A 25,976-nucleotide genomic window follows, 5' to 3' on the forward strand; every position below is an offset into this window, starting at 1 on the left:
CTATAAAGTGAAGAATAACATGAGATTAGTCTTCAGAAAAAAATGTAAAACTCTTCTGAAGAGGCAATTGGGGAAGGAAAGGTTATGTTTTAAGACTGCTTTTTAATTCATAATGAATAACTCTCTATAGTGTTTCATCAGTTTCCTAGCATCTCTTAATGGTGAAACATAGCTAGTCTGAATTCAGACATCTACACACTTTATTTACATTTCTAACAAGTAATGAAAATATAAAACAAGTGCCAACTGCTTATTAGTGAAAATAATGAGGGTATTGAAATAGATCAAAACAAGACCAGAAATACAAGAAAGTGGCAATTCTAGCACTACCATAAGTTAAAAAATGGGGTTTTTTTCTGAAACTCCTCCAAAAACAGCAGGGTGGGGGGAACTATAAAGGTGTTAATGTTGGAAACACTGAGGAATTTCATAATATATAAAATATTATGTTAACAGTCCTGAAATACAGATAATTTTGATGTTTTGCAAAATCAGACACTTCGTCTGTGCTGCAGTACTGAATGAGAATCATTTGAGGCTAAATCTCCTTGCACTTACCCAAAGATGTAATTGATTAAAATTTGACATACTCTTAAAACTTGGTTTCCTGATACACAGTGCAGAACAGTTGAATTGGAAAAGCTGAAGTGTTGGCACGATGCCCTGTAGGCAACAGCTGATCCTGTGATTTTAGTCTTATCCACTGGGTCACTGTTAAATGCTTTTCTATCTCCTTGTACACAGCCTACTTAAGGATTCTTTCTCTCTCCCTTATGAGTACTCATCTAGGTTGCGCCAGCCCTTGTTACATATCTTACGAAATCTAAACACACCCTTTTGCCACTGCATCTAACAAGAAAACCTGACTACCCTTCATTGGCTACTTTTCATAAAAACAGCCATGGGATATTAGGGCCTTTATAGGGGCAACAGAATCTTCTACTTGCATGAACATCTGGATTCCTGCTATCCTGATGTGAAATCTCTGCCAAAGAGAAGCTGCTATATTGTATACTCCAGAAAGCAGTTGGAAAGATGGGGAAAAGGATTGCTTTCCCTCTCTGTGTAAGCAAGCCCTTTATTCTGAAGACCATATTAAGAGGTCACAGAAGCATTGGTCTTGAGAGGGGACTGGCAAAGGGCTGGAGAGTAGCTGCCGGCAAGGCAAAATAAGAAGTTGCCTCCACTGGTACAATTTTTCACCATTTCTTGGAAAGATCACTTATGGTCAGAGTGAAAAATTCTGAAATTGCAGTCCTGAGTGCTGTGCTAAGCTGTTACCTATTCCATGCTGGCTCCTGGACATTATAACAATTTCATCATTTAATTTTTTAAGTTTCACATTTATTGTCTTTGAAGAAGTACCTAATCATGAACTTTTGGTCAGTTTTATGGGCGTGATCTTGTTCACATATGGTATTAGATAACGCATTTGCATTCTGTTCCAAATTAGGATCCTTCTTACACTTTGAGCTCCAGTACCCCAGAATTAGTCTTGTTTAGTACCTAACTTTTATACATCTATGTAGAATCATAGAATGGTTGGGGTTGAATGGACCTCCAGAGATCATCTGGCCCAACACCCTTTGTCAAACTGGACCATGTACAGCAGGTTGTCCAGGACTATATTCAGGTTGATTTTGAGTGTCTAAGGATGGAGACCCTAGAACTTCCCTGGGCAGCCTGTCCCAGTGCTTAGTCACCCTAACAGTAAAAAAGCATTTCCTGGTATTCAGAGAGAATCTCCTGTGCTTCAGTTTGTGCCCATTGCTTCTGTTCCTGTCAGTAAGCACCACTGAGTCTGCTTTGCACCCTCCCTTGAGGCAGCCTTTTTCACCTCCCAAATAATATAGTGCTAACTGTCATACATGATTTCAGTTTTAAATAATCCTTGTCATCAAGTCTGCTTTCCTGACCTAAGTATAGGTACTGTACTTGTTTCCTTAATTCTACATTTTCTGTAGATGCTTTCAGTTGTCATCTGCAACAGTTGAAGAAATCTCCATACACTAAGTATAGAATTTCTGGTGAGAAATAATTCCGCTCTGAATTTTCATTGGTGCTTTGACATTTTCCCATTTCCTTAGCAATTTTGGTCCCTTTTCTGAATATCTTTTATAAGTTAGTTGAGGCTCCCTGTTTGTTTGAAAGCTTACAATAAGCTGATGCTTCATACTCTTTCTTGCCTCATTTACCAGTCCTTCAGTATATTCCTTTTAGGTTCTTTTGCTGCTCTCTCTGTGATAGTGTTCATTAGGTTGGCATTTGCCACCTACAGTACCATAACCCGCTGTCTTTTGTGATGGGTTTTCCCCCATGTGTAGTTGTAAAGGTGCTGGAACAACACTCACATTTATAGCATTTCCAAGCCTTTCTGTGGTTGTCCACAGTTGCCTTCTGCACCTCCTAGCTAATATGAACATGAAAAACATGCATCCAAAATCCTCACCATAGTGAAGGTCCAAAACATGCTCAGTCTGCTACTATAAATATTGATTTACGTTGTTATTAAAGAGGTTTCCTGGTGGTTTTGGCTTTGTGGGCTTTATTTTGATGGACATATGCAGTGGGGCAGTATTGGGGGGATAGCATGCAGTATCTTTCTTTTTGAAAGTGCAATAATGTACTTCGTGCTTGTAGGACATTGCTTATTACCAAGCCTTATCTGCTGAACAGTTGCAGACAGAAGCTGCTAAAATTCATCCCAGCACCTCAGCCACCCAGGAGTTTTATGAACCAGGCTTAGAATCAGCTGCTAGTGCCAAATTGGATGATTTGCAGCGTTCTTGGGAAACACTGAAAAATGTGGTAAGTTTGCATTTGGAGACGTCAGAATAGTTGGCTAGCTTGTAAGGAATAGAATTCAAATAGCTGGCCCATATATTCTTCCCTGCAGTTTTTGGTTTTCAAATGGTAATTTTAATTGTTAGTTGGGATATATTATTTTTGTTCTTTGTTTGAAAGCCTGTGCAAGATGGACCTCCATTAATAAAAATAAGAGTCATTAAAGCTGCTCATTGGCTTCAGAAATACTGACTGTTGACAGACTGTATTCCATAATCTAGTAGGGATATCCAGTCATTTTGGATGAGTAGCTAAAGAAGGCCCAGAATCCAGTTTTTCCAAATGCTGAACCAACATATTTTTGTATAGTTTTGCAGCATAATCGTTCAGTGATGTATGAAAATGGTCAGAGTCTTGATCATATGCTAAAAATTTTAATTCCTTTCAGCACAGTAGCTGTTACGAGGTATTAGTAACTATGTGTCTAGCAAATAGTGCGCATCCATGTTTGAGTGCATGAAATCTAAAATAATGCATGAGAATGTGCATAGGTTTTCCCTGTTTTATTAATGTCTATTTCTTTTAAGCAGCAAAACCTAGAATTTTACTGATGAAATTTTAAGTAAATAAATATTTTTAATATGGATGTTTTGCTTTGTAATTTATACTCTTGAAAACTTTTTGCTTTAGTGTCTTAAGCCTAGGGACATATGAAGCAGACTAAGTAGCAGAATTTATACCTCCTGCTCTTCTTCAGATCAGTGAAAAGCAGCGCACACTCTATGAAGCTCTTGAGCGTCAACAGAAGTATCAGGACACACTCCAGTCTATATCCACAAAAATGGAAACCACTGAAATGAAACTAAATGAGAGTCTGGAACCAGCCAAAAGCCCAGAGAGCCAGATGGCTGAACATCAGGTAAAATCTTACATGTGAGGAAGAGAGGGAGAGTGCACATTGCCTGCATATCTTTTGTTCTGTTTTTCAGACAGTAACCTTCTTCGTGGCTGGATATCTCAAACATATGCATTTGTTGCTTGAACCTTCTCTGTTAACTGTATGTCTTGCCTTTCTGAGCTTCCTGCTGTTCTAATGGTGGTATGCTGGGGATTCTTTTAATAAGGAGCCTTTTTGAAAGAAATGGAATAGATCATAAGAATTTATCCAGTTGAAATTTTCAGCAAAAGCTTTTGTCCAAGACTGTGTCCAATGACAGCTACACATACTGTTCTTTAGCATCATTGCTGAAGAATATTTATAATGTTGCAAATTTACTAAAATCATAATCAATACTGATGCATTCTATATTGATCAAAATACATTTTTCACCTTGTTAAACAAAACATATCAAAAACCCCCTCACAAGGGGAGTCTCAAGAAATAATGATCTGAATAATAAGAGAATACTTTATTAAGTAAGGCATCTGACATAGGTCTGAGTTGTAATCACCTAAGCCTTCTGTCTGATAGCTTGAATCTATCTGATCTGTCTGGATTCAGAGATTTATTCTGTGGTGCAAAATAAGTTCCTACTTATTCTTATCCTATGAACCAGGTTTCAAGATACCTATAAAAGGATGGTACCATGGAATAAATCTCTGAATATTTACATCTATTTCTGGATGTTCTTTATCCAGTTAGAAAGTTTTGGGCTGGAGGCTGAAACATGCCCTTATTTTTCTCTCACAAACACACACTCACTTACTTGTTCATTATCTTCACTGTGAATACTAGAATGCCCTACAGATAATTTATTGGAAGAATGGATTACCAATTTCCAAAATAATTCTGTGTGATATGCTTGAAATTCAAGATATGTAATTAAATCCATATTTAAGTAACCAGATACATGATCCTAACTCAAGCCTCTGAAAGCAGGACTCAGTCCTTATAGAATACTGTCTCTGCCATGCTGGTAGTGATGGTCTGCTCTACTCTGTGTTCCTGGTGCTCCTCAAGATAGTTGCCTTGAATTTTATATTTAGTCTGTGTCTCCTGAAATACTTCCTTCTTGCTGGTAAGTGAAACAAATGCAGTCTCTGCTCTCATTTCTTAATAGGCTTTGATGGATGAGATTTTAATGTTGCAAGAAGAAATCAGTGAGCTTCAGACATCTTTGGCCCAGGAGCTTGTTTCAGAACCACTGGATGTGGAAGGTGCTGATCAAATGGCATTGCAGTCCACCCTCACGGTCTTGGCAGAGCGAATGGCCACGATTCGAATGAAGGCATCAGGAAAACGACAGCTATTAGAGGTACAAGAAAAAATATCATCAATATTTTTAGTCACCATAAAAAAAAAGTAATTTTCAGTTCTGCTTATTTCTCACAGTTTCTTTCAGTAATAAATAACCATTCTTTTTTTAGTGAGCCCCTCATCTTATTGCTAAGTGATAAGCAGCCAGAAGGAACTTGGAACACACAAATATTATATATGTTCTAAGTTTCTTCTGGCTTGATATAGCCATATGGAGATATATATACTCACATTCACACACGCACAGACATATATATATGTGTATATATATATACATATATATACATATTTGTGTGTGTATGTATAAATGAAGCACAGATATTAAAAGTCACATTGTCTACAATAAATATACTTTTGAGGAATCATCTCTCCAAGCTGCTAGACAAGAGAAGAGGAAAGCTTAAAACAAGAAACAGCTCCTCTTCCAAATCTTTGCATTGTTGTCTACACTCATCTTCCCAGTGATTTACATGCAAACTTTTTTTCATGGAACATGCACCCTTTTATTTCTTTGCCTACCAACTTTACTAAAAATTCTTTAATACTAAGGGGATTTTTACAAGCCCTTTACAAATAGGAGTGTTGCTGAATATGTTATACAGGTGAGAACATGCAATCATGCTAAAGCTGGTTACAGTTTGGCTACTTTGAACACTGCAGGGGAGCTTTATTTCTGTACTGTTAAGAACTGCAGCAGTGAATTCACAAACACAGCAACCACTGCCTTCATATTTTCCATCGTCAATTGATTTAGAGAAGCAGAGTGAGAATTGGCTGTGTGGATCTAAGGTGTGGTGCTTAATGACCAGCTGAGTTTAAACCAAGACACTGGATTACAGGAGAGTCCCAGGGTATTTCAGCTGCTTTAGTTCAGTCCAGTCACCTAGGACAGTGAACAGGTCATTAGAAAATATCTTTTTTAGTTTTAAAATAACAAAGTTGTGCTAAACTTTTCATTCCCAGAGGAAAAATAGCTTTTAATTAAAAAATGAAAGGTTGAAAGTAGAAAAGCAGATGTAGTTGTTTATAGCTTGCCCCCCATATAGGATCTAACAAACATCTTGGTAGCACTTAGGAAACAATAACTAATAATTTCAAGATAAATCATGGGTCATACATTACTTTTAACTGTGGTTAGGATACTTTGACACTATACCACAAGTATTCCCTAGTAATCCTGGCTAGGAAATACATATTATATGTGGACAACATTCAGTAATTTAACCTGTCTACTTCATAGCTCTGATTTCACAGATAAAATCTTCCAGAACACTTCAGGGAAGTAAATGTACAAATTAAGATAAAAGAGGTGATGAAAGTATTTTGCTGGTGAGGGTGTGGACTGGTAATATTGTTCTTTCTATGGACCTAATTCAAGTAACTAGCATTTGAGAACTGTTCAGGTCTGGATTATTTAAGACATCTAAAAACTATCATTATTCTTTAAATTGTTCTAAAAGCAATTTTAAAATTGAAATTGAGCATGCAGAAAAGCTGTGCAAACACTTCTCCGTGTGATGAAGTTGCCCTGAACATTTGAGTCTGAATTCCCTTACAAAGTGTTGTAGGTTGACCCTGCCAGCAGCCAAATATCCACCCTCACTTCCCCTCTCCTGAGATGGGTTAAAAATAGAAGGCAGACAAAAAGACTCATGGATCAAGATAATGACAGCTTATACAGGGTAAGGAAAAGCTGTGCATGCCGGCAGGGAATGAGGAACTTATTCACTACTACCCAGTCAGCAGGCAGATGTTTAGCTACTTTCCTGGAAAGTTCAGCACGTGTTTCTTGGGAAGATGAGCACCATAACTGCAGTGCCTCTCCCTCTCTTTCCCTGGGCTTTTATTGATGAGCATGATCTCATCTGGTGTGGAGTGTCCCTTTGGTCAGTTCAGGGTCGCTGTCCTGGCTATCTCCTCTCCAGCCTTTTGCTCACCCCCAGCCTATTGGCCTTTGTGAGGGGCAGATAGAAAGCCTTTATGCTGTGCTCAGCAGTAGCCATAACATTGCTGTGTTATCAGCACAGATTTAACCACAGCTGCAAAGCACTGTACAGGCTGCAGTGAAGTTAACTCCATCCCAGCCAGATCGAATACAATCTTTTCCCCTTGTTCCATAATATTTGCACCATGCTTAGGTTTCACATTATCTGATACAACTAAGTATCCTCTGACCATCCTATTTGTTTTCTTATCCACAAAATCCCCTCTATTCTCTCCAGAACTCAGTGCCTTTCTTGTATTGGGGAGTACAAAGCTAGACACAGTACTCCAGATGTAGACTCACCAGTGTTAAGTAGAGGGGCAGGATCATCTCCTTCATCCTGGTGAGAACACTCCTAAAGCAGCTCCAGACCCCACTGGCTTTCTTTTGCACATTGTTGGGTCATGTTCAGTCTGGAGTCTATCAGGACGCCCCTTCTTCTCTTCTGCCAAGCTGCTTCCCATCTGCTTAGCCTCCAGCCTATACTTGGTGCATGGGGTTGCTCGCCTGCAGGTACAGGGCATCACACTTTCCTTTCTTCCTGTCAGCTTATTTTTATACCCTTTCAGGGTCCATCTAGATTGCAGAATAGCCCTCTGCCTATCAGCCACTCCTTCCATTTTGTGTCATTAGCAAATTTGTTGAGGCTCATTACTATCCACTCACTAGACTTTGTGCCACTGATCACTGTGCCCTGGCCACAGCTGTTCAGCCAGTTTTCAGATTCATATGGAACAGTTAAAGAGTGAGCAAGACTTGGTGATCACTCCCAGTCTTTCCAATGGATGGATGAGCTGATGGATGGACCTGGGGCATCTGTGTTGCTGTGGTATCAGCAGCCATTGAAGCTTAGTGTCCTTCCACTCCCCATGGCTCAGGGATCCTCTGAGGGGCCAGAGAAGGTAGACAGCTCTTCAGGCTTCTCTTTACCCATGTGACTGTACCAAGGCCCCACCCATACTTGTTTGGCCCTTGAAGTACCCCTCTTGTGCCTCCTTTGAGAGACAGTAAAGCTAACAGCCTGCTGCCAAAAAAGGCAAAGTTGCTTTACTTTCCCTGCAATGCATTCCGAGCTCTGTGTATCCCTTTTCTTCATGTGCATCTTTCTCCCTAAGCAAACAGTGCTATACTAATTGAGCAAACTGAATCAATGTGTGGGGAAACCCACAGGAGAGCAGGGAAAGGAGGCAGAAAAGACCTCACCTTTAAAAAGCTGTAACAACAGAGTTCTACTGGAGAAAGTAGAAATGAAGTGGCTGAACTGGAACAGAATTTCAGTCATCAGAAAAACACACTCATCAATTGAAAGAAATTATACTTTGTAAAAGATAGGTCTTAATATATCTTAGAAATCCTGCATAGGATTTGTGCAAAATAGAGAAGAACAACTTTCTAGAAGTGACTGTTACGGTTTATTTCTCCTAAAAAGTAAAATATGATTTGTACCTCTAGGAAAAACTGAATGAGCAGCTCGAAGAACAGCGACAGGAGCAGGCTCTCCAGAGGTACCGTTGTGAAGCTGATGAGCTTGACCACTGGCTACTCAGTACCCGAGCAACGCTGGACACCACTCTGCTTCCTGCAGAGGAACCTATGGACATGGAAGCACAACTGGTAGACTGTCAGGTAAAGTATTAAGACAATTATTAAGCTGAATGAGCCAGCATATTTGTGGAGAAGTTTCTGAGCTCTTTAGCGTCTTCTGTATGCTCAGTAAGCTTCCTCAAAGGTTTGTGAAACAAAATATAGCTTGTTCCTAATTTCTCATTAGAGATTGCAAACAGCACTTTAGAGAGCCCATGTGAACATAGCAGTAAGAAAACAAAATGTCCTGACTGCAGAAAGATTTGAAGTTCCACATCTTTCAGATGTAGTTATGTTCAGCTTTAAAGCCATTGTGTTTGCTTCAATTACTGGTTTTGCTCCCCTCAACCTGATATTGTTGAACAGCTCACCCGACAGATATGAAAACACCTGCAGTGTACTTTCCTACAAGTCCTTTTCCAGCTGAAGAACATACTGGCACTAGCAGTGATGATTGGAATAGTGCTGTGTTTTCCTCAGGAACAATCCTTACATACATGCAAAAATAAAGGATAATCATCAGTATTTGATGGTTTTATGGCTTGAAGATTAATGTACTCAGAGTACCAAAACAACTGAGGAATGATATGTTGCTGCAGTAAGAATTTTTGCAAATACATTTATTAACAAGACTTAGATCATTGATAACATCCAGGTTCTCAAATTATTGTGAGTTTTCTATTTTTAAATGATAGTTTAGAATTATATGATCATTATAATTAAAATTACAAAAGAGACAATAGACAGATGGACAAAAGAACACTTTTATTATTAAAGAATGATGACCTTAATTATTTTAGGCTAAATGAGAGTTAAGTTTCTTGCAAGTCTGAAGAATTTTCACTGACAATACTTCATCATTAGAATTTTCAGTCTGCTTAGTCTCAAGAGTCCTTTCATCACCTGTCCTTGAAAGCCCTTTGTTGTATGTAGATAAATCCTATGAACTTTAACAAAGCAGTGGTTTTTTTTTAATACAGTCTGTAAGAAACTCAAAAAGAAAAGTTAAATTTGTGGCAGAGTTAATACTGCTTTTCTTTTGCTGCTTCTCAAAACTTTAATGCAGTAGGTTTTATATATTTTTTTCCACTTTTTAGAAACTCTGGCGATCTTATTTTGCACGTATTCCTTCCGGAGAAATATTTCTAAATTCATACTTGACAGTTGCTATGGAAACAAAAGCATTTGATGTCAGGCTAGGTTTTTGAGCAAGACTTGTTTGAGCATTGAATCTGGGAGATCAAAATATGCACAATGTCTCTAATACATGAATGGTTAATGGAATGTCAGGGAAGTAGCTTTTCAGAATAAACATGCCAGAGATTTGTCACTTTAAGTCTCTCTTTAGACTAAAGAGGATTATACAGAAATCCTTAAGTCCGTCATGCACCAATCAGAAAGGGCAAATAGTGACAAGAAAAGCTTATCAACACAGCCAGAGCAACACATAGGAGGAGGTAGGAGGCACTTGACTACGTGTAAATGAAAGAGGAAAGAAGTAGCTCTGGCTGCGTGCTTCATTTCTTGTCACCAATGGATGTCAGTCTGGCTTCTTAGCCTTTACCTTTAATATGCAAATAAAGAGCATCTCCTCTACAACAGACTATTTGTTTCAAGTAACTTTTTAATTTCCTATTTTGAAAAGGGTTGCAAACTGAAATGGCAAATACAAGCATTTGCAAGCATATTCTAAAGAACTCTGAATGGGACTGGAAGGCAAAGCAATGCTAATCTGACTTTCTCTTAGTTTGGACACGGGTGAGGTAGGCCACAGGTGGTCTTGCCTGAAAACATCACAAGTGCTGGAAAATGTATGAATTCGGGTCTTTGTTTTTGCTGCTGCAGAACATGCTGGTTGAAATAGAACAGAAGGTGGTAGCCTTGTCAGAGCTGTCTGTGCACAATGAGAACTTGCTTATGGAAGGGAAGGCTCACACCAAGGACGAGGCAGAGCAGCTGGCTGTGAAGCTCAGGACACTGAAGGGCAGCCTTCTGGAGCTGCAGAGGGTGCTCCATGACAAACAGATCAACATTCGGGTGAGTGGCTCCTTCCAGCTGTTCTCATGGTGGGCAGGAGTTTGGGGATTTCTTAGCAACTTTATGCAACTGGGGAAAAAGAGTGAAAGTGTTGCACTGATTCAGTTTGAGTTACTCATCTTTAGTTAGTAAATGGAATTATAGCTCCAAAATAAATAACTGTCTAGAAAGCTTTAGTTGATAATTTTCAAGTTAACATAGCTTTATGTTAAAGCTATCCTAACCTCAGTATTTTCACTGAAAGAACAATAATAAAATCTGAAGAAAATAGATAGATGGTTAGCTTGGTCTGGATATAGTCTATTCCTGGTTCCAGTCTGTAGATTGTTTATGGTCTGGGGCAGGATTACTCTCCCCAACCAAAAAATGATCCTAAATATTTGTTTTTTCATGGTGTGCACAATACAGTGAACAGAAAACATGAGGGAACATTTTTAATTATGGCTAATATTTGGTGGCATCATTATACCAAATACAACATTATATAAGCAAAAATTCATTTAACCTCAGTCTTGCCCTAGGTTTCTATTCCTAGCACCTTGGTCTGCTCATTGCCACTAATTCATTATATTTAACAGTTGCTTTTGGTCATTCTTTAGGTCAAACTAGCATGTGGAGAACCGAATACATACAAGAAACCCAACCATGTAATGTGACTGACTGGTTTTGAATTTGCTTGCCCTGCTGTGACTCCCTCCCCCCCTTTTCTTTTACTTCTTTTCTTGGCTTTGCTGTGCAAATTAAACATGATAAGCTTCAAAGATTTCTGACTTGTAATGCAGATTAAAGTCTACTGAGATGTTAGCTTGAAAAGTCACTTGATGTTCTAAGAACTATTTTTAGTCCAAAGCAACTGCATGGCTTTAAAACTTCACATAATTTCAGAAAAACAGAGAAATAAAAAAGAAAGGAGACCCCCCCACAGGTATTTCTTCCTATTGCCTCTAAGATGAAGTAATTTTAATATTATTCTTGCTTATTAAACCTCATGACTAGGCAAATGAAAAGTTATCAACACTATGTGGGCACATAATACTTTGTTCTCATATATTACCTGTGAAGTGAAATGGCATCAACTGTAAATGCAAATGTAAGGTTTTTTCCAAGCTTACATTCTGTAATTTGACAATGATAAAATCTGGTTCACAAATACTTTTGATCTAAAAAGTATGTACAGTAGCATATTTGAAAAACCTCATTGCATCAACAAATACCGCAATCCCTTTTACACTCCTTGCTATTGCAAGAACCATGAGACTATTTAACTCTCAGTATAATTCCAAAACTGTATCTTCTCAGTCTTCTTCCCAGAGAAAAAGAGACCCAAAACGTAACTGAAATCAACCAGCCCACTCAAATGCAACGAACTAGATACTTTTCTCTAAAGAAATGTACAAGTTGAATCATTGTGGTCCCTAAAGTATATAAAAGTAAGCAGATTCTGCCCCACCCCCCCCCCAATTTACAGAAAGATTGTCTGTTTCCTAATTTGTCATACAAATAATACAAAAGCTATAATTCCAGATCTTCTTTACTTCTCACATACTATTTTCTCTGCCCAGTCTGACATTCTGTAATAACACTGTTCACACTCCAACTATGTCAGCTTGTCTAGAAACTTGTTCCTACAAGGTATCAGAGTTTACCTGCAAACTGGAACCTTAGTAAAACAAAGTTATTTCATAAAGCAAGAGCTTACGGTTCTCTCCAGCACACTTATTTATTTTGCACCTCTTAACAGTGTTCCTCTAACACTGGTCGGTCCTTTCAACTTCGGTATGCTCATCATCCCCCAAAATTAAAATCTTACACCTAACCTGCTACTACTTAGCTAAACTGCTGTTTCAGTGGCTGGTACCAGGGTCACTGGTGGCAGAGGTCCATCTCAGTTGTTAGCATAAGGAGCACCAGGTGAAACAAGTACAATTTCCACACCCATCTTCTGCTATGTTGGTCCCTGTCTGATTCGAGAAATGTCACCTGGAAGGCAGAGTGTCTGTGGTTTGGAGAGTTGCTGAACCATTTGGCAGTCTTAATCTATTTAGAATAAAGGCTGGATCATGGGCATAATAGGAATCCTATAAAAATGAAATATATAGACAAAATGGGAGAGGTATTAAGCTCCAGCTTTAGATCTTGAAGCTTTCAAAAAAACCAAAAAGGTGCGAGCTCTACAGTCATCATATGACTGCAAGTAATATTTAATAAAGTCCAGAGAGATGTGTTCATCAAAGTAGCCATACCTACATATCTGTCATTAACATAAGGCCGAGCATGTTAAAATACCTAAATTTGAATATATTGGCTGCTAAAATTACTTAAACTTTCAGCCAACATGGACTTTGGAAGCCAAGAAGTTGATAAAACATTTTTTTGAGCTGTGGAGGCATTTGTTGTTTTTTGCATTGCTTACACAGAAAGCCTGTCTAGTCACTCATGTTGGAAAAACATGGTAGAAATATGAATAGAAGGAACTGTTGCTTTTGCTGTGCTGTTCTAACATTCTGTGGTTTGGTCTCTCTTACTTTCTCTGCTGTTCTCTGCTGTATTATGTCATCTGCTGTTTACCCAGTGTGTTTCTGCCGAACATAGAGTTATATACTTACTGATAAATAAATATTGACCAGAATGACAACCAGAATTTTCTCATTTTCAATTAGATTTAAAGAATTTCTTTAATTAGATAAAAATCCTGGCAGAAACAAACCACTAAATCCCTGCATTGCCAGATAAAGCTGCGCCCTCCTTTGCAGATGAAGACTGGTTTTTAGAAGCAGAACAGTCTTTAGAAATGCATCAGTCCAAGATCTCTGACCTGTGGTCTCTGATTCTGCTAAGTGCATGTTTATTTTTACATTTTTAGGGATGCTTTTCTTGCTAGTAACCAAAAACCAGTAAAAGTCCGAAATCTAAAGTCATTGCTCACTTCAGATTTTACATGGGCCAGCAACTTGAGAGGTTTTGTGTAGATGAGCTGAACCTGCCTGCTCTCTAACAGTAGAAGATTTTTTTTGAATCTTAATGTCACTTTCTCAAAGCAGGGATCTTTACAAGAAAAGGAAGAGAGTGATCTGGACTTCGTTTCCTCACAAAGCCCCAGTGTTCAAGAATGGCTGGCACAAGCAAGAACTACTCGCTCACAGCAGCAGCAAAGTACCCTGCAGCAGCAGAAAGTTGGTGTTCTGCCTTTCTTTTACTCCCATCTTTAGATTGCACTTAATACTATAGCTGAGCCACTCGTGTTAATATTTTCACTGAAATATTAATTTTTACACTGTTTCATACTCACTGCTTTGGTAATGATGCATCTGAGTTCCTTATCTTATATCTGCAACAGGCAGGCTAGACTTCCTGGATGACCATGGTCATTTCACATAATCAGTAGAATAAAATTTGTCCATCAGCAGAATAAAATTGAATCAACCCTTTAAGTTACTCTAAGGAGAGATGATAATACTCAAAATAATAACTTTGTCTTCATACAAGCAAAGATACACATATTACATTATATATTGTATTGAATGATTTGAAGATACTTTCATTATGGTAGGTTCCACAAACTGCATTGTATCAGTTAATTAGTTCAGTAATCCAGTTTATGACCCCAATTTTTCTGTGTCCCTGGCTAGAGATTTTGGACTACTTTTGATGTTCAAGCAAGCCATTTCAGAAGTAGCTCAGCTAACTTTGCATGGCAGTTAAACAAGGTAGACATGTCCTTCCAAGGCAAAACCAGTGTGTTTGAGATTTGTTCTGTTTTGTGTTACTTGCTGTGCTAGGAGCTGGAACAGGAGCTGGAAGAGCAGAAGAATCTGCTTCGGTCAGTAGCGTGCCGTGGAGGAGAGATCCTAACACAGCAAAGCTCTACTGAAGGGCTGTCCATAAGGTGTGCTTTCATGTGTTGTTCCAAAAAGTAAATTTCTATGGCTGTACTTTGTCATCCCTATGCTTATATCCCTCTTCTGCTCATAGTCCTCGAATTTTTGTTTTATGATTTTTATACAGCACTGAGGCTACTGGATTCCTGGTTTATAATTCAGGGGTCTGATAATACAGTTACACAAACTGTTTTGTGATAATAGATCACCTTCAGCATTTAGAAATGCCCTTTATTCTTATTAGCAGGAGTCACACTATGATTAAAGACTAGCGAGACTCATTTGACAAGCAGTGGATCAGTTACTGTAACTTTATGGACCAGCACTGGTGTGTGAATCACATTGTCTCAAAATTGGCATCTGCCGTTGTAACCAGATCTTCCCAGATGAGATACTCATTGCTTAATTTTATTTTTCCTGGAATTAGCAAGTATTTTTCCTTTTGAGGCCTTAATTCTAATGCCAGAAAGTACTTAACCAGTCTCCTTCTGTTTGAGGCTTACTTCTGTCATGGTGTACTATAAAAACCAAAAAAAAAAAAAAAAAAAAAGAAAGAAAAAACAAAAATCCCCCACAAACAAACCACCAGACAGAAAATTCTGAATGTAATTAATTGTTTTCCGAAGCTAAACTCATGTGTTTGTCCTCCATTAAACTATGTCTGCCATTTTGATAAAGGAGGTGAGGAAGGAGTCCGATAAAATATTTGCTTTAATTCATGCTTTGAACTAAAACCTCTTTATAGGTTACATTTCAATGTAGTATATATTCAGTCTGGTTTGGGGATTTTTTTACTTACTTTGGGTACTTGCAACTTCAGTCTTTTTGAAAGTACATTTTATTTCATCAGATAAGAACTTCTTGCTGTTCAAACCAGCCTTTGTCTTATTTTTAGAAAAACAAAAGCAAAATTAACAAGTCAGAACTTTAAAAACTAGCACTTAATTTAAATGTAGAATTTCCTAATGGAAAATTATAACCTTATATGGTTATAACTTTTGCATTTATTAAACCTTTATGCTTCTTTGCATTCAGTGAGAAGCCTGATGTACTCTCTGAGGAATTAGTCTTAGAAGGTGAGAAGCCATCATCTGAAGAGCAGATGAAGAGGAAATGGGAAAGCCTAAACCAGGAATTCAGTACCAAGCAGAGACTGCTCCAGAAAGCTTTGGAAAAAGAACAGCTGGTAGCTTTTTTAAATTTCTCTTTCCATTTTCTCTTTTAAAGTAGTTGTTACAAGAGGTACAATATGTAGATCCATTAAGGTGCTGTAGTTATGGCATGAGATATGGAGCAATTTATTTTTGTGACACCTTTAAAAACTGTTACATATTGGCACCAGCACAGCTCCTGTTCAAAGTGATTTGAATTGCACTACCATCAGGTTAATGAACTAGAAAGGAAGAAAGAGCTTAGACAAAATGTTTATCTACTTATCTAACTCAGGATAATTCTGTAGCAAATCATCACTCTGGAATTAATCAATACTCTGGCAACAGCTTAGAGGAAAACTGTTATTTTCAGTTTGAATTTATTGGTTACATTCAATTCTTGATCTTAGTGGGTGAGGAATTTCAGAAACAGTATTTCTACTGAAAGAAATGGGGATTAATCAATTAAACTGGGGACAAACCAAAGTCTGTATTAACATACATCTTCCATTTTATTGTTAATAGTCCCAAATTCACTCTTCTTTGTATAACACTCCATTAATCAGCTTCCAAAGTTCTAAAAACCTTGTATTAATTAAAGAGTAATTGAAAATATTTTTGGTAAAAACTAGTGATTTTTAATTCTGGCTACAAGCATTTATCCTGCATTTCTAGTAAACCTCCTGTTGAGTAATATTTATGCAAAATATTCATGGCATGGAGCATTTGTGGGAGGACCATGAATGTTAGCAGATGATAGCCTCAGTCAGTAGGGAGTCTGTACAGCTGAATTTTGTGCCCTACATATGGTAGATGCATCCTAATTAGTGCTTTTCTCTCAACAGCTTTATAGCAGACCAAACAGACTAATACCTGGAATGCCTTTGTATAAGGAGGAGACACAGGATGAAGATAAATGTTTAGTGTCACCAGTACTGGTTGAATTGAATCAGGCCTTTGAAGATGTCTCATCTGAGGTAATTTTCAGTTGTCTTTACACCTGTCCTACACCAAAGCCACATTAACAGTGAAAACTCCTCCAGCTATGACATGGAAATCCATGCCTTTCCCAAATATTGAAGTTAGGAAGACTGTCTTGTACTTCTATGCTGACTCCTGTGGTTCCTTTTGCCCAGGCTGGACGGGTGGAGGAGACCCTGCATCTGGAGCAGAAGTTGTATGATGGTGTCACTGCCACGTCCATGTGGCTGGATGGGGTGGAAGAGCAAGTCTTTGTTGCTACAGCTCTGTTGCCAGAAGAAGAAACAGAAACCTACCTCTGCAAGCAAGAGGTGAGGAATCCATGAGTAGGAGTTTCTTTTAATTGCCAATAGTAGTGTTTAGAACAAAAGTGTTTGAATCCTGGGAAAGTGACATGTTGCTGACATAATCTCTATGTAACTGCATCATTCTGCAGTTGACCATGTAGACAATGTTGCAGAAAGCATGGACTTTTTCTTCTATTTACCATCGTATTGGCAAATACCGCGTTATTGAAATTGAAACTAAGTGAAAAAGAGGGAGGGATACTCTGGGATATGGAAACAGCAGAGGTTCATCAACATTAATTAGGGGTGAGGGAGGTAGAAAGAATTGAGTGGTGGAGAGGAGAGAGAGGCAATAGGATAAAGGAACAATAGTTTTCAACTGAAGAGGATAGATTCCGACAAGATATAAGGAAGAAATCTTTCAAAATGAGAGTGTGGAAATGCTGGAGCAAGTTGCCCAGAGAGGTGGTGGATATTCCGTCCCTGGAAGCATTCACATTCAGGCTTGAGATGGCTCTGAGCATCCTGATTTAGTTTAAGATGTCCATATTTACTTCAGGAGGGTTGGACTAGATGACTTTTATTCCAACCCAGATGTTTCTGTAGCTGCACATCATTTTGTTCCAGCACTTGTTTTCCTTGGAGTATGAAATATTTTTACTATCACAGATTCCATCTTGTAGCTTCCAACTTTTTCTAGTGTGTGTTTATACCAGCAATGTAAAAAACTCACTACATCGTTGCAAAATTGACTATGGTTATGACAATGTTTACCTGCTTTCCAGAATGTCTGACTGTCACTTCTGTTTTTCCAAAAAATTAGACTCTTGCCAAAGAAATCAAAGACATAACAGAAGAAGTGGATAAGAACAAGAATTTGTTTGCTCAGGTATTTCCGGACAGTAGTGATAAGAGGGTTATTGTAGAAGACACTTTGGATTGTCTCTTGAGAAGACTGAGCTTACTGGAGTCGATGGTAAATCAGAGATGCCAACAGATGAAAGGACGGCTCCAGCAAATCATCACATTCAAGGTATGAGGTGATGAAATTATCAGGGGTCTGTGTCAAATGGAGATATGAAGGCTGTGAATTTTTGGTACCAAATCAAAAGAACAAGATTGTCACAGGTTTTTTATTGAAAAATCAAACTTTTCAAGCTTATGCAAAATTTGATACCCTAATAATTACTCAAAATTTAAACTCTCTACTAGAAGGCTTCTACAACTCATGCAATTACTGTAAAGTGATAATCTTTCCTTGCTGTCTCCCCCTGCTGGCATTACATAAAAGGAAGTCTGTGTTGTGCAAGTATAAAAAAGTTCTGATAAATGGACAAATGTGCACTCAGAAAATTTTTGAACAGAGTTGAGAAATGCTTTCAGATCTTACTTGGCCTCTACATTATCTGCTATTATTATTATTATTGTTATCATTACCATTGTCATTAATATATGAAGCCCTTCTGTACGGTTCATTCTTAATTAAAAGCCCCATAAATTAAAAAAGAAATATTCCTTGTGTCTTTAGATTAGGGTCATCTTTTCATGGATTGTTACTACTAGATTTCCTTTCAAACTCCATAATTTTGCTCTGCAATCTCCCATTTTCCAAGGAAAGACTTCCCTTTGCTGATGGCATCAAGGTTGATTAGAATTCATTGCATTATTCATAGAGATTTTCAGTATTTAAAATGATTACTAAATGTAAAAATAAATACTAAATCATTAATGCATCTCTTAATATAATGCTGAAAGTCTCAGAAAAATGTGCTGATAATTTTCTGTTGAGATGAGTGCAAGAAAAAGATGATTGATTGTATTTCAGCAAAATTGTTAAGTAATATTTATGTGTCTTTTCTGATAAAATATTCTAAAATTTTCAGCTTGTGGTTAGCCCTGTAATGTGTGGAGGTCTTGTTTACTTATGTGTTATATTATCTCAAGTTTGTAATTAAAACAACTTGCCTTAAAAAGTAAAACCAAACTTGCTTACAATCATATGTGGTTGAATAAACTGCACAAGAATTTTTTTTATACATGGACTTAATGACCTTTGGTAATTCATCATTTAATTGGAAGGCAAATATAGAAGTGCATTCACAGGATATGTTTTAAATATGAGTCGCTTTAGCTCTTAGTCTCCATAGCTGGATTTTCAGCAATATTAAATGTTTTGCATTGGCTAATTATGATGCTTTTTGAATCATTTTTATGCTGTAGTGCTACCATGTAATATTTAATGCTTTAAACTTTTTGAAGCATGGAATATTTTTCAGTTGTTTTGTGCTGCAATTGGCTATAATTTGTTGGTTTTGTCTCCTGCAGAATGATCTGAAGCTCATGTTTACATCGTTGGCTGACAACAAATACTTACTTCTACAGAAATTAGCAGAGGCAGCTGACAGACCAGAAACAGAACAAATGCAGGTACTACCACATATCTGTCACTTGGGGAGAAGGGAAGAGGTAAAGTTTTTATCCAAAGTATAAATGGATTCTAGAAAACAGTTCCTTTAAATGGGAGAACATACGTGTTCACATTAAGTATAGGAAAATGTCCAAGAGTGTACTACACATATTTAAAAGTAAATAAAACAAAAACTCACAACAACAACAACAAAAAAAAACCTAGCAAAAGTGTCTCTCTTGTCTCCCAAGCTGACCTAGTACCTAGTTATGTTTATACTGGGCAGTATTTGAAAAGAGGAAACTTCAATAAACAAAAAAAGTCCAGAGTTTTGCTAAGTTGTTTGACTATTAAACTTTATTAAGAACCAAAGGCACTTTCCTGCTCACTGGTTTATAGTGATGTCTTTAATGTTACTTGTTTTAATTTAAGGCAGTAATTATTGTTTCTTTATCAGGAATGGCCTGAAGAATAATTAATTATTTACATGAAAAAGTATATCCTGTTTTCTTGTTTCTGTTTTGCCAGTGAGAAAATGAATGGGGTATGCTATGGTGTACTTCTTATAGATATTTCTTGTTAGTGATATCTGGTGCCAGCAGGTGGCTAAGTGGAAAAGACTTACCCTTCAGTTAAATAGAAATACTGGACTTTATATACCTGACATTCAAAATTTGAAGGAGTTTACAACTCCTGTATGAAAAAGAGAGGTAACACTGTGTCTTTCTTTTCTCTCTTTTGTGATGCCAATCATTGGCAAAAGTATATTTCTAGTGTTATTAATTTAACTACCAGCTAGGAAAACAACGTGTTAACAACAGCACTTGAAATTATTTGTTGCAGGAAATCTCCCTTGGCTGATAAAACATTCAAATTTAAAAGCACTTCTGGTGTTCAATATGTGGTTAGGAAAGTAGAAGTAAGATGCTTAGTCAGCCTGGTGACTTAAGTTGCATGAAGTGGAAGTTTAGTGACTGTGTTGTGCAAACTCCATGCTGCTGAAAGGCAGGAGTTCTACTTCACATACATAGTTTAAAACATTTGGATAGGAAGCTTCCAGAAAGGGCCTCAACAAAGGACTTTAAGTACAGGAATCTACCTTGCACTTTTAACTTTGTTATAATCTGCATGTGTTACTGCAGCAGACACCTAGGGAAGCTTGTAGCTTCTACAGGAAAAACTCATCAGCTTCAGACACTTGCAGATACCAATCTGTGTTCTTAAGTTGTAGTTTTTCAAGTACAAAAGGGGAGGTACAAGTAATTTTAGCCCCATCCCAGTCTTGAAAGTGAGCTACACAGAGCTCTTGGCATTCATACAGGGGTTCTGCTGTGATGATTGTTTGCTTGCTGCTCAGAGATGACAGGAATGACTGTTAATAAAAAAAAAATAAATGACATTGTTACATTAAAAAAAATTATTTTGGGCCCGTACTGTATAATTAAAAGCATGGAAATTCATAGCTATGTTTGGTATAAAAATACTAAGCATAGTACTTTATATGATACTAAAACAGCTTGTTATTCTAAAGTAATAATGATATGCTTATTTAACTTTAATAAAAAAACTGGACTCTCCCCACTTTTAATTAGTACATTTCCTTCATAGCATCCTTTACAATTTCAGTGCATTGAGGGTGTGATTAGTACTTAGCAGAAAAAAATCTGATCATAGGCCAACTACACTACTGTTATTGAAACTTAAAACGAAGCAATGTAATTTTCATATACAGGTCATACTGGAGGCAGAAGAAGGTTTAAAGGAACTAGATGCTGGAATCAGTGAATTAAAGAAGCGTATAGACAAGCTACAAATTGACCAACCTTCTGTACAAGAACTGTCTAAGATCCAGGTATGCTTCGTTAGTTCTTTCCTAGAGCTGTCCATCCTATCACCTTTCTCACCTGTGATATCGAAGGAATGCTTCTTTTTATTGTTCATCAAGCAGTTTAGGAAATGGGATTTTAAGGCATTTCAGTATGTATAAAAGATTATGTTCTCTCTGGTTCACCTAGTTTTAAAATTTTGTTCCTCTTCAGATTTTCTAACATCTCTGATATTAGCAACGTTAATTGTAAAAATCTACAAAACCATGTTTTCTGTCAGCTCTCATCCACTCCCTTTTCACACAGATGATGTTAAGCATGTAAACATAAATTTGTCTGCTGAAGGTTCATCCCTGTTTGCACCAGAGTCTCATGATCTGTGATTTAGTACTGTCTCACATCTGTCATTCAAAGAAGGAAGGGGGTAAAGGAGGACAGAGAGTAAAGTGAGACCTGAAACTGGAAATGTTCTGCTTTTACAAGAACACCTCTCATATCAATACATGTGGGCAATTGATCCAAAACTTCTGTAAATATGTTGAAAGTCCTTTTTGAGCAGTTTGGCTGATGCAGGGGAATATTTGAGGAAATACCAAGGAGAAGGTTTATGAATGAATTTTACCATTCACAATGGCATAATATTAATAAATTGGAAGCAAATAAAACAGCGGAAACTGGACCATAAACTTCCTAAGCCAACTAGATAGTGATATCGACTAAAAATGAATGACTAAGAAATAAATCACTAAGAAATGTGTCTTTTGCCCAGTATCCTTTTGATCTTAGTGCCTCCTCCTGATTTGTTTAGGGGTTTTTTTTGTTGTTTTGGTTTTTTGTTCCTCTCGGTTTATGTGCTATTATGTTTCCCCTCTCCTTCAATTTCAGTTTTTAGAAAAGCCTTCCTTTGGCTTTTTTTGACAGTTTTGCTTCTCACAAAATTCTGTTTAAGGCTAGGAGACCAAGCTGCAGTCTGAGGGTGGGCACTTTGTTGTAGCACTGGATGATCATAGAGATATTTTGGTTGTTGGAATGTCTTGTATAGATGAAAAGAATGGGCTTGTTTTGGTTTTTACAGTAAGATGTATGTATCTTGCTTGCTACCAGTAAGATTCTGAGGAAGGAGAAGGAAGCAAACCTGACTTTGAAATGCCTGTGAGCTGTATCCATGATGGAATCCCTGCAATTCTCTGCATTATAAAAAGTAAAATGAAAACAGTCTCTGCATTGCACCGTAGTCATTGCTTTTTGATGCATTAAGCCAAATCTTTGCTACTTACATAAGCCTTTGGAATTCTGCAGTTTTTTCCCCAAATGCATGTACTTTAAAGAGTTGCAGGTCTTGCTTATTTTTTCTGTCTTTAAATGGTGAGTTAATTTATCAATTAATTCAGTATATCTGCAAATTCTTTTTGATCTGGAAATAAATGTTATTCTCCTAGTGTTCACAGAAAGTGCAGGGACAGTTAGGTTGCTTCTAGGAAGACCTGTAAGGTGTGAAATAAGAATCACCATTGGTGCCTTTTTGCCCCCAGGATAAGTATGATGAGCTGCTGATGATGATTGGATCCAGGCGGAGTGATCTGAATCAGAATATGGCTCTGAAGAGGCAGTATGAGCGGGCTTTGCAGGACCTGGCTGACCTGGTAGAAACAGGCCAAGAAAAAATGGCTGGTGACCAGAAAATGATTGTTTCTTCCAAGGAAGAGGTTCAGTCACTACTTGAAAAACATAAGGTAAGAGATCAGGATGTATTTCAGGACTAGTAATGACTGTAAGCTTGTTGTCATTGTTGACTCGCAGTGGGAAACTAAGAACCACACAGCTGCTTCCTCCCCTATGTGTTCCTTCCTTGAGGAGAAGGAGAATCAGAAAGAAAAGGTAATCCTTGTGGATTGAGAGATGAATAATAATATTAATAGCAATAATAATAAAAAAAATTGAAATAGTCAATGTAACTGTAATGGAAAGGAAGAGAGAAATAAACACAAGAGAAATAAATAAATTATGTACAGTGCTGTTGTTCACCACCTCCTGACCAATAGCTAACCTGTCCCCAAGAAGAAATCAGCAGCTTTCAGACAGCTCCCCCCAGTTTATATAGTGATCATGATGCTCTATTGTATGGAATATCCCTTTGGCCCGTTCAGGTCAGCTGTCCTGACCATGGTGCCTCCAGGCTCCTCATGCACCTCCTCACTGGCAGAGCAAGGGAAGCTGAAAAGTCCTTGACTTGGGGTAAACACTATTCAGCAACAAACAAAAACATCAGTGTGTCTTCAACATTACTCCAGTAGTAAAGCCAAAACACTTTGCTGTACCAGCTACTAAGAAGAAAATTAACTCTATCCCAGCTGAAATCAGGACACTTATGAAGAGCAAATTGCTAACCTTCTGTTCCTAAAAGTTCAGGAGCTTTTCAGAACAGTGGGCCAGACTGTATTTTAAATTGGAGCCAGTGAACTGTTGTGACAGACTGAGTTTGAAATGCTTTGTTGAAGGTGAACTCAGATAGATTGCATGTTCTTCATTATTCTAATAACAAGTTCCTGGTATTGTCCTGTCATGCTACATAGCAATTTCATCCACCACTCCATTTATTTTCAACAAAAATTTCATTTGGTAATAGCACCCACAAATAGGACAAGTATTTTCCACATTTTCATTAGGCAGAAATTTTTGGGGCTGTTTATCTGATTTAAGCTGGTTTTTTTTATGGAATGAGGGTCAGGTTGGAATTTGTGTGGAAAGAATGACTGACTCCTTTCTTTGAATAAACCGTTGTTCTCTTTAAATTATTTTGGATTTCGTGAAATGTTGTGAAGTGAAAGGTTTACCTAATTCTATGTAGATACTTGATTGTACTGCTTATGTCTTAAAATGTTCTTTTAGTGGTAATGAATTGAGTAATAATTGCACTTTCTCTTTTCTATTCTCCCTCTCCCTCACATCTGAATTTTTCAGGAATATTTTCAAGGGTTGGAGTCTCACATGATCCTGACAGAAACACTTTTTAGAAAGATGAGTACCCTTGCCCTTTTGAAGGAAACTCAGTCACATTCAGAGATAATGACACGAGCTTCAGCTGTATTAAAGCTGGCTCATAAACGAGGTGTGGAGCTGGAATACATTCTAGAGGTGAGAATTTCTATGGCCTTTTCTATACTTCCATTCTGATCAGCCACCAGGATATTCTATAATGTTGATTTCCTGTGCTTGGACAGAATTGATGAGCATCAGTCCATTTTGTCGTACACACAAAGCACTGATAGACTACATGCAATCTTTTCTGTTTAACTGTTGTGACCTTCAGGTGGCACAAGTTGTGTTCCTCTAAGTCTGAAGAGCTGCTTAGCTTTAGCTGGTTAAGGAGAGCATGATAGTTTTATCCATGTGTTCTTACCAAAAGTTGAGCTTGGCACAGGAATGATGTCTTTTTACAGGTCCACTGGACATTTGTACTGTTATTTCTGTACTTTCACAACCACATAGCTAGCTGTAGGACTTTAAATTAAAAAAAAAAAGTATTAAAATCTCCAGATACTCAGATTCACCACATACATGGATAATTTGTGCTTGTAGACCTGGATGCATCTGGATGAAGATTACCAGGAACTCACCAGACAGCTGGAATCTGTTGAAGGAAACATCCCTATTGTTGGGTTGGTAGAAGAGACGGAGGACAGGCTTACAGACCGGATTACACTTTTTCAGGTTGGTGCTTTGTAGACATTCTCTGCAGAAAAGAGGGTTTGAAGGGATCTCTGACAGTCATCTAGTCCAGCCTCCCACTTGAAGCATTACACTTGTCACAGGCTGGATCAGCAACAGCTTTTTGGAAACCTCAAAAGTAGGAGATCCCACAGCTGACCAGGGGACCAGTCGCAGTCCTGCACCAAGACCCATTATAAAAGCCTTTCTGTAATGCCCAGTCAGTAACATCAACTTTCAGCTTGTCACCATTGTCCTTTTTATATTGTGTGGCACTACTGAGGAGAATTTACCTCTATCTTTTTAATTTTACCACAAACAGCTGTAGATCTTCGTTAGACTGGCCTTTAGTCTCCTGTTTGTCAATCTAAAGCAAGCGCATTCCCCACAGCCTCTTTGTAAAGGACATGTGCTCTAGGTCCCTAAAAACTTAGGGACCTGACTACTTCCTTCTTCCTCAGCTCAGTGAGACACGGGTCAGAGCGCAGTCAGATGGAGTAGATTTGGCCTCATCAGCACCACCTAGATGAGGATAATGGAATAATTCCGTCTGGTTTTCACAGTTCTAATATAGGCCCAGGCTGTGGCTTGCCTGATAAGCTGCCAGGTTAAATACACAACGAGTTTCCTTCCTGACCTCTACTGGGACATGCAGCTGGTCAGCCCAAGGTGCAGATGTTGCATTTCTTCAGCCTTCCAAGGTTTCTGCTGTCTCCAACCTCAAGTTTAGTAAAGAGTCTCTGGAATCAGTCTGCCATTTTTTGTCCCAGCCACTCTCCCTACATTAGCGTCGTCCACAGATTTACTGAGGGAATTCTGTCTGCCATGATCCATGCCATTAAGATGTTGAAGGTGTTAGGGTTAAAATATCAGTAATCTCTGGAGTACTCTGCCCATTTCAACCTGCCAGCCAGGCATCAAGCCTTTGATCACTAGCAATGAGGCTGGTAATGCAGCTCATTTTCAGCCCACCAAACAGTCCATTTTTCCAGCCTGAGCTCTCTCTGCTGCTGGAGAGGGTTCAGTGGGAGATGGTGTCAAAGACCATGCTGAAGTCAGTCTGATCCACAGAGACAGTAATTTTGTTATAAA

General features: G+C 38.0%; 1 protein-coding gene across 1 annotated transcript in view; it reads left to right on the forward strand.

Annotated features, from left to right (window-relative positions):
• The window catches only part of SYNE1 (spectrin repeat containing nuclear envelope protein 1), a 288,727-nt gene that overhangs the window by 197,296 nt on the left and 65,455 nt on the right, over window positions 1-25,976 (forward strand). Inside the window, exons 93-108 of the mRNA XM_030946688.1 lie at window positions 2,641-2,808; window positions 3,542-3,703; window positions 4,845-5,039; window positions 8,478-8,651; window positions 10,455-10,646; window positions 13,685-13,819; window positions 14,426-14,532; window positions 15,560-15,710; window positions 16,521-16,652; window positions 16,812-16,967; window positions 17,767-17,976; window positions 19,269-19,370; window positions 21,083-21,202; window positions 22,709-22,909; window positions 24,138-24,311; window positions 24,756-24,887. Coding sequence (XP_030802548.1) covers window positions 2,641-2,808; window positions 3,542-3,703; window positions 4,845-5,039; window positions 8,478-8,651; window positions 10,455-10,646; window positions 13,685-13,819; window positions 14,426-14,532; window positions 15,560-15,710; window positions 16,521-16,652; window positions 16,812-16,967; window positions 17,767-17,976; window positions 19,269-19,370; window positions 21,083-21,202; window positions 22,709-22,909; window positions 24,138-24,311; window positions 24,756-24,887 — 2,511 coding nt within the window. The remainder of the gene's footprint in view (window positions 1-2,640; window positions 2,809-3,541; window positions 3,704-4,844; window positions 5,040-8,477; window positions 8,652-10,454; window positions 10,647-13,684; window positions 13,820-14,425; window positions 14,533-15,559; window positions 15,711-16,520; window positions 16,653-16,811; window positions 16,968-17,766; window positions 17,977-19,268; window positions 19,371-21,082; window positions 21,203-22,708; window positions 22,910-24,137; window positions 24,312-24,755; window positions 24,888-25,976) is intronic.

This window comes from Camarhynchus parvulus, chromosome 3 (genome assembly GCF_901933205.1).
Source record: "Camarhynchus parvulus chromosome 3, STF_HiC, whole genome shotgun sequence".
In the NCBI taxonomy this organism is placed as follows: Eukaryota; Metazoa; Chordata; class Aves; order Passeriformes; family Thraupidae; genus Camarhynchus; species Camarhynchus parvulus.